We start from the raw sequence: 8,847 nt of genomic DNA, 5'->3' as shown, positions 1-8,847 counted from the left end.
GAGGAGGGATTGTAGAGTGGGCTGAGGGAGGTGGTTTGGTTGAGAATTCAAGGTTATTTTTGTGAATCTTGTTATAGAAATACTCAGCTATAGTCTGGGAGGAGAGTGATGGAGGTTTTGGAGGTGGGGGATCTTGAATAAGGAGTTCAGTGCAGCAAAGAGGTGGCAAGGGTTGGAGCCAAAAGTGTCAGTCAGGCGGGTGTAGTAATCTTGTTTGACAAGTGAGGCTTTGGATTAGAAGGAGGTCAGGAGGAATTTGAAATGAATGAAGTCAGCATGAGTTTGGGATTTGAGCCAGAGCCGTTCAGCAGACCTGACACAGGAATGTAAGTAGCAAATTTTAGAGTTTAGCCAGGGCTGGGGTTTGGAGTGCTTTACAGAGCTTGGGGGTAGGGGGAGCAAAGGAATTTAGAAGCAGAGAGAGTGGTGGGAGGAGACAGCCTTGTTTTTACAGACTTGTGTAGCATAGTGGTAGAGAGGAAGGGTGAAACAGAGGTGGAGAGAGTGCCGGGGTTGATGGCCTGAAGATTCCTACATATACAGGTGGAGATCAGCTGGGATTCCTAAATGTACAGGTGGAGATCAGCTGGGGTGGGAGGAGGGTGATGGACTGCGAAGGTTTTTAGACGACGGTCAGAGAGGGGAAGGACTGCCATGGAGAAATTTGTGATAAAGCAGTTGGAGAAGAAGACAAAATCAAGACAGTAGTTATTGTGGTGGGTAGGGGTGATGGAGCACAGCTGAAGATCGTATGAGGATATTAGGACTAGAAGCATAAGTCAGAGGGGTTGTTAGCATGAATATTGAAAACACCAAGAATGAGGGAGGGAGATGAAATGCTCAAGAAAGAGGGAAAGCTAGGAGTTGAAGTCAGTGAGGAATGAAGGACTTACGGGGGGGGGGGTCAGTAAATGACTGGTATGCAGAGGGGTAGAGGTGCAAAAAGATGGATAGTGTGGACTTCAAAGGAAGAGAAGCAGTGAGACTGAGGAGGAAAAAGGGGTTGAAATCTGCAAGAGAGTGAGATCAGTAGTCCAACGCCACCTCCATGACCAGCTGAGCAATGGGAAAACAGATAGCCACCATGACACAGGGCAGCAGCTGAAGTAGAGTCATCTGGGCAGATCCAGGTTTCAGTCAGTGTGAAAGAGAGATTGATCACCCTCTCCAAGGTGAAGAGAATGAGAGGGCACTCGCTAAAGTTAGAAGGGAAAAGATTCTGTACAAACGTAAGGAAGTTCTTCTTCACCCAGAGAGTGGTAGAATTCTGGAATGCTCTTCTAGAGGCTGATATAGGGGAAAGCATCCTTCAGGGATTCAAGACAAGGTCGGATAAGTTCCTACTGGAACAGAACATATGCAAGTAAGGCTAGACTCTAATAGGGCACTGGTCTTTGACCTAAGGGCCGCCGCATGAGCGGACTTCTGGGCATGATGGACCACTGGTCTGACCCTGCAGCGGCAAATCTTATGTTCTTATGAAGAGATCATGGACATAGACAAGCTTATTGGAGGCAGAGCGGGCAATGCACAGGGCACATGAGAAGGGCAGGGAAGAGGGGGAGGAAGGAAGGGAGCAGAAATAAGATTGGTGACATTGTGGTATGATCTGCATGAATAAGGTGGCAGTTGGTTGGTAGGACCAGGGTTGGAGTTGATATTCCTAGAAGAGAGCAAAAAAAGGAGCAAGAAGATATGGGTGAGAGCGGGTAAGCATGGGAGGGCCTGCTGCGTCGCAGGCAAAATGCTCGCAGGGAGAGTGGGGATGGTTGAATGAGAGGGAGAAAGTGTTGAAGTTTTAGGGCTGAGAAGAGGGTGGTGGACAAAAGGGACAGTGAGGTAATGGATTAAAAAAGTGAGTGGTGTGGTGTTGAGGAGTTCAGTGGTTTGGGGTGAAGGGAGAGGTTGGGGAAAGTCAGTATCAGGAGGCAGAAGAGTGCAGAAGCCATTGTGGTGGAAGGGGAAAGAGGAACAATGGGAAGACATGGGCTCTTAGCTAATCTCAGACTATGAAGGTGAGAAGACACATATGTTGCTTTGAAACATAAAGAGACTCAGCGCCAACAGCTTTCAAAATAGTTTCAGCAAGTTCAAAAAGAGGTATAATCATGTTTGATTTTGTTAAATGCTAAATTTAATAAATTAATACATGCATGCCAGAAGAAAATACATAATTACAATTAAAGAACTGCTGAATGTTGCAAATTTTTACTGCAAGTACCATGTATGGCAGGGATGACTTATCAAAGTAACACTTAGGGCTTACGCCCCATGTAAAAAATTATGAGGCGATAAAAGAATTGAAAGATCAGGAGAAAAAAAATAGTGAAAGGACACATCAATTTACAGTAGCAGCTGGAGACACTTTCACAAAAGAGGCTCTTCTGTATCACGATCCAGTTAGGTAGAACACCAAAGTAAGGTCACAAGAGGAATGTGCTGAAGTACTATCACAAACATCGAGATGAAAAGTCCTGCATTAAGTGGAGATCCCCCGACAGAAACGAGGAACTCAGGCATGCAGTGGTTTACATTTCTTATGTCACGGTAAAAAGCCAGTGCTGAAAGGTATGTGTTACTGCTTTACGACAACGGCTGAATGCTGCTATTTAAACAATATAAAATTCCTTCTTTTGTATTCTGTATACAATAAAAGCACTAACAAATTAAGAATCTAGCCACAAGAGCTAGTTAAATTACTATAAAACATCCCCTCATCAATAGAATACTGCTTTTTTTTTAATAAGAAAAAAAAAAAATCAAAATAGAATATCTTCATTTTTTATGAGCATCTCCACCACCAGCCTCTGATAGCGGATATCATTCAGAGCTGCCATTGCATCTAGTTCTGGTGCTCGCATTAGTGTAGGCCCAAAGACAATTCCCAGATTTTCAGCGCTCATGAGATTATCTTTTTCATGAAGAGTCACTCTGAAAGAAAACAATCCATTGAATGCATATAATATGTACATCATAGAAAAAGAAACAAAATGACGGAAGATAAAGACAATATGGCCTATCCAATTTGCCCATCCATAACATCTACTTTCCTTTTCTCTCCCTTATGTGCTTGTCCTAAGCTTTCTTGAGTTCAGATACAGTCATTGTCTCCAACACCTCCACCAGGAGACAATTCCATACATTCACCACCCTTTCCATTAAGAAGTAATCCTGGGTCTGTGCCCTCTCATTCCAGGAGACATGCCTCCAGTGCATTTATGCCACAGAGATACTTAAATGTCTCTATCAATTCCCACTCTCCCACCTTTCTTCTAAAGTATACTTATTGAGATCTTTAAGCCTGCCCCCACAGTCTATATGATGAAGACCACTGACCATTTTAGTAACTGCCCTATGAACCAACTCCATCCTATTTATGTCATTTTGAAGGCACAGTCTCTAGAACTGCACACAGAACTCACCAGGGATTAATACTTTGGTACTATCACCTCCTTTTACCTGCTGAACAATCCTCTCTCGATGTACCAAGCATCCTTTTGGCTTTAGTCATTGCCTTTTCTACCTGTTTGTTCACCCTAAGATCTTAAGATATGATCACACCCAAGTCCCACTCCTCTTTCATGCACAGAACTACTTTACCTCCTATACCTCCTTCAGTTTTTTGCAGCCCAAATGTATGACCTTGCATTTTTAATATTATATCTTAGCTGACAAATTCTAAACCATTCTTTAAGCTTTGTTAGGTCCCTCCTTATGTCATTCACACCATCAGGAATATCTCTACCCTATTGCAACCATTTTAAATCAGATTGAGCTCTGGATGACAGCTTTTAAATTAAAACTAAATATGGAAAAAACTAATTTTTTCTTAGCATCTCCCAATGATAAGATCAAAGAATCAACGATACATGTGAATGGTTTGGACTATAATATTGAACAATCCATAAAAATACTGGGAGTAACGTTGGATTAACATCTTACATTGGAAAAACATATTGATTTATTGTTTAAAAGATGTTTTTTAGTGCTTTGGAAGCTTCGCACCATTAAGAAGTATTTCAACGAAGCCTCCTTTCGCCTGTTGGTGCAGTCCTCTCTCTTAAGTATTCTTGACTACTGTAACATTGTATATTTAGGGGCTTATAAGAAAATTCTCAAAAAAATAAGAGTAGTACAGAATACTGCTGTTCGCCTCATCTTTGACTTAAAAAAATGGGAGCATATTATTCCATTTTATCAAAAACTCCATTGGTTGCCGATGGAGTCTAGAGTCTTGTTTAAGTTTTCATGCATCTGTTATAAAGCAGTTTTTGGTATGTCACCAGGCTATCTTATTCCTCATTTTTCTTTGAGTCACTCTAATAAGAGTACATGTAGAGTGCATCTGTTCTCATATCCTTCCATAAAATCTTGTCATTACAAAAAGTTCCTTGAGAGAACTTTCTCATTTCAGGCCGCTAAATTAAATTCATGGCTAGGAAAAATAATGTTAGAAGCTTCTTCTTATTTAGATTTTAGAAAATCGTTAAAGACTCAATTATTCGATAGGCTGGTATCTTAATGTATGTTGTTATTTTAACATGTTCTTCTTATTTTAACCTGGTGTATTAATTCATTTGGTTTTACTATTTTATCTGTTGTATTTTATGCACTGTATGTATTGTCTTTGTTGTTAGCCACCTAGAACCCTCCTGATATGGCAGCATATAAAAATAAAATTATTATTATTATTGCAGATTTTGGTATCATCCGCAAAGAGGCAACCCTTACAAGACAGCCCTTCAGCAATACCACTTTCAAAAATGTTAAAAAAGAACTGGGCCAAGAACTGATTCTTGTAGCACACCACTGGCAATGTCCCTAGAAGGCACCTATTTGGAGCCTATTATATAAGAAAAGTAATAGCCAACTTTCCTTTATAAAATATTAGAATAACCAGGCGTACGAGGGACCACTAGAAAGTTCTCAGTTCAACTAACAAAATTGGGGCAGTCTCCATTGAGGAGGTGGAGAGGGAGGGGTGTTGGCTGGGCAGTCCAGCAGGGAGGTGGGGTGGGTGTCCAGCAGGAGGGTCTGGGCAAGAAGACCCAATGTTCCACAGAAGAAGGAGTAATCCAAAAGAAAAACTGTGAAAAAACAATGTTCTTGTCTTTCCTCTATTGTTGGGTCACGGTAGTCTTTTATATGTTTGATGTGGACTAATTTTACCATTGTTCGAAGATATCTTGAAGAAATAAAGGAAAGTCAAGAACGTTAAATACTGAAGGTCAGTGCAGGGAAGAAGCAGAAAGAGAAATTTTTGACGCTAGCATTTGGGTTACAAAAAGTCTAGCACACAAAAGCTTGGCAGCTAAAAGTCTGCAATCCTAAATGCAGAGCCTAAATGGTGATGCCAAAATGGCAGCGTCCAAAAGTCCTGCTTCATAATCTAAGTCAAATAGCTCCATGGGGTTTTGGGATATTCCATATATGGTAGTACAGTATACTGTATATTGTTTATTAGTGATCTGACCTTGAAATAGTACAGAATCTAACATAATAAGCTCATTAAGGACCTAAAATATATTAATACACCTACCTTTTCAAATGTGCCATGAGATACCGTAGGGATTCACAATGTGCAGGTGGCAGTAGCTTTAAAGCTTCATGAAGAATTTCCAATTGTTCATCGGGATCCACAGTCTCTGAAACAGGAAGCATTCTGCATCACTCTCAGTCAAAGGTATGTTCTGATTAATGACCAGCCCAATAAAACCAATATTTAGCAGCCTGGGTACTGTCCACTCTGGCGAGTCTCTCATTTAAGATTTCATGTAAGCAACGTGTGTTGACTTATATGGGAACTTGGCTTTGTGTGGTAATTCTGCAAGACTACCACTAGAGGTTGATTGGCACCATGTTGAAGCTGACAGGGTATGGGGCAGGTGCAACTGGGGACCACTCCTCCCTCTACCCCCTCCCTAGAGCAAAGGAGCCTCCAGCTATGTGCTGGATGAGGGGTCTGGGGCCAGAATCAAGGGATCAAGGTAGGATTCTGAATTAGGGGGCTGGTTGATTGGAGAGTTTTGAATTGGAGGAAGGGACTTGATCTGAAGGGTTTCTGGATTAGAAAAGAACAGCTGGGGGTAGGCACCTAACTTAATTATTTTAATTGGTGCTGAACGATGTGGTAATTAACTGCATCGTTTACAACCAGTTAAAAAGTAATTACTAAAAAAAAGGCACTGCCTCTGGGACTGGCGCCTAGGTCCCTGGTGGCATGCAGTGCAAAGTGATTCCAAAACCTGGAAATGGGCATGGTTAGGGGGCAGCACCAGGCTTTGGCATCACTATACGCCACTGGCTGCAATTCTGATGGGATTCTAGGTATCGGAAATGTAGGCCTGTGAAACCCTGTCTACATTTCTGGCGCCTAGAGTCCCGTCAACCCGCAATTGACACGCAGCAGGCACCTATTTTTTGCACTTACAGAATCAGACCCAGAGTACAAAATAAGGCACCCTGTGGTAAAGCACCCTTTTTACAGTATCAAGCTGAAGATAGTGTTTATCGCAGCTTAGTAAAAGGGTCCCTTTATTTGTTCTGGGAGTCACTATTATTTAATACTATCTGGCAGGCTAAATAACTGGAGTCACGCATATAATTTATACTTACTTGCAGATGCTATGAATTTAGGGTAGGCATCATATGTGATGAGTGGAATGGGCAAATCCCTGAAGTACAATTTGAGTGCACCTGTTATTATATTGATATCTTCATACATATTCACAGAAATATCTGCCTTTTCTCCATCTGTACGCAAAAGAAGGTTACTGAGTATCTTATATTCTTATCTGTATTGAGCTATTCCATATAATGAGTCTTGCAGTCTCCATTATTACTTATGACAAAAAAAAAAATCAAACAGTACTCTGGAAGAACCTTGCAGGTTTCATACTTTCCTACAGATGAGCACCACACTTTACAGGATCTACGCTGATGTGTCATTGATATGATTCAAGTAGGGTGGGAGGGTGGCAATCATGACAGACTTCCGAGTTTAAGGGAACTCAGATGGATTTTTGAACTCAACACGGTAACCCTGCATGGACTGAACGAAGAAGCTGAATGGTTGGCAGTGGCTGACTAGGAAATAAAGGTCTGCTCTTTTGGGTTTTTTTTCCCGGCGTTATTAAGCGTTAAAAATGAGAGAGTTTGGTTTCTCTCCTGGATGACAGTCAGAGGAGTTGTTTTTCTCAGAGTTTTTTTTCAGTGTTTGTTGCCAACCCCCTTTTTTATAATCTGCATTCAGATGCTTTCTGCCGATTGGACACTCATATTTAACAAAAGCTTTGCTATCCTCCATATTGGAGGTTTCCTATGATCCTAGAGGGCGGTCCCTGCAATTTAAATAGAGAACAGCAGGCACGCTGCGGCCATGTTCTTTTTTATACTTCGGCGGTGTTAAAGCACAGAGAAAAGCTCAAAGGTTTATGCAGGTAATGTGGAAAGTAAGATTTTTTTTCCCACTTTCTTTCATTTTATATTTGAACATGTAGCATCAGTTGATCTTTTAATTTAGGTAGAACTAACGGTCAGTTATAATAATTTTTTTTTTTTCAGTGTAACATAGCATTGATTTCACCTCACTTCCCTGATGAAGCAGTGAAACAGGGCTCGCCGGAAGGGGTGGCACAGCATTATGGGACGGAGGGGGATAAAATGATTTTTTATGTATTGATTGTGCATTTATAGTGCGTTTTGTGTAGTTTATGTTTAAATTAATTATATTGCACTGTCAAAGTTTGAAAATCAATAAAGTTTTTTTTAAAAAAAGATAAGTTCATTTATTTGGCTGACAAGAATAACTTATTCATGATATAAAAAATAAAAAATCAGTATGAAGAATGGTATAGGATGGAAATGAGTATACAGCATGAGTCCAATGAAGATTGCAGCCCAATTGTGTTAAGCTACACGGTTGGCAGTCTGTGAAGACCCGATTAAAAAGCTATATTGTTATTCTGCTCAGGGGTCCGGTCCTCGAGAGCTGTATTCCAGTCAAGTTTTCAGGATTTCCCCAATGAATATGCATGAGATCTATTTGCATGCACTGCTTTCAATGCATATTCATTGGGGAAATCCTGAAAACCCAACTGGAATACGACTCTCGAGCACCAGAGTTCCCTACCCTTGTGCTACATGTTTGTAATTGTATCAGTTCTGAGTTTATATAGCACATAGCCATTGTACATTGAGTTCCTAAACAGAGGGTTTTACTAAGCAGCATAAGAGCATTTTATTGTGGACTGGCAAGGTAAATTCTCAGACGCTCAAGGGAATTCAATGAGACTCGGAGTATTTACCTCACCGGCTGAGGTAAAATGCTCTTACGCTGCTTACTAAAAGGAGCCCTTAGCTTCTAGCAGCAAGTTTCATAGTAGCACCTTGAGTTAGCAAAGATGCCAAAAAAGGCTCACGGCTGCACCGGCACAATTGTGTTTCAAGCAGTCAGGTCACGCAGGTCTTGTAATAAGGAGACAAGAACTTTGGTACATTCACTTTTCCAATGTGATTTATTACAACTCTATTGGCATAAAGTTTGGGATATTATATGTTCATTGATTAAGGTTAAAGAGCCGTTGACCATAAATACAATTGTGTTGGGTCGACTTTACATGAGTACTTCAATCACAGCTGAACAGGCCAAACTTGTATGAATTTTGCTTAACTTAGCAATTAAAATAATTCTTGCTCACTGGAAAGTCTTTTCAAGAGTCGAATACAAGGAAAGGTGTAATTTAGTAAGTCTAACTGCTAAGTACGAGAGAGTGTTTGCGGAAAGGAAGGGATGTTTGCATATTTTTTTAAAAGTTTGGAATTCCCTCACAAAATATAGCGACATAT

At 40.7% G+C, this 8,847-nt stretch overlaps 1 protein-coding gene across 5 annotated transcripts in view; it reads right to left on the bottom strand.

Annotated features, from left to right (window-relative positions):
• Positions 1-1,933: 1,933 nt before the first annotated feature.
• The window catches only part of CHN1 (chimerin 1), a 186,766-nt gene continuing 179,852 nt past the window's right edge, over positions 1,934-8,847 (bottom strand). For 4 of the 5 annotated variants that reach the window (XM_033947247.1, XM_033947248.1, XM_033947249.1 and 1 more), the window contains 3 exons: positions 6,616-6,753; positions 5,540-5,645; positions 2,760-2,931 (listed from right to left, as the gene is read on the bottom strand). In XM_033947247.1, the coding sequence (XP_033803138.1) occupies positions 2,760-2,931; positions 5,540-5,645; positions 6,616-6,753 (416 nt within the window). Of the gene's footprint in view, positions 2,932-5,539; positions 5,646-6,615; positions 6,754-8,847 lie in introns of all 5 variants that reach the window. The other variant, XM_033947246.1, reaches the window with a different exon arrangement.

This window comes from Geotrypetes seraphini, chromosome 5 (assembly GCF_902459505.1).
Source record: "Geotrypetes seraphini chromosome 5, aGeoSer1.1, whole genome shotgun sequence".
Classification (NCBI taxonomy): Eukaryota; Metazoa; Chordata; class Amphibia; order Gymnophiona; family Dermophiidae; genus Geotrypetes; species Geotrypetes seraphini.
This window is presented reverse-complemented; position numbering and strand designations above follow the sequence as displayed.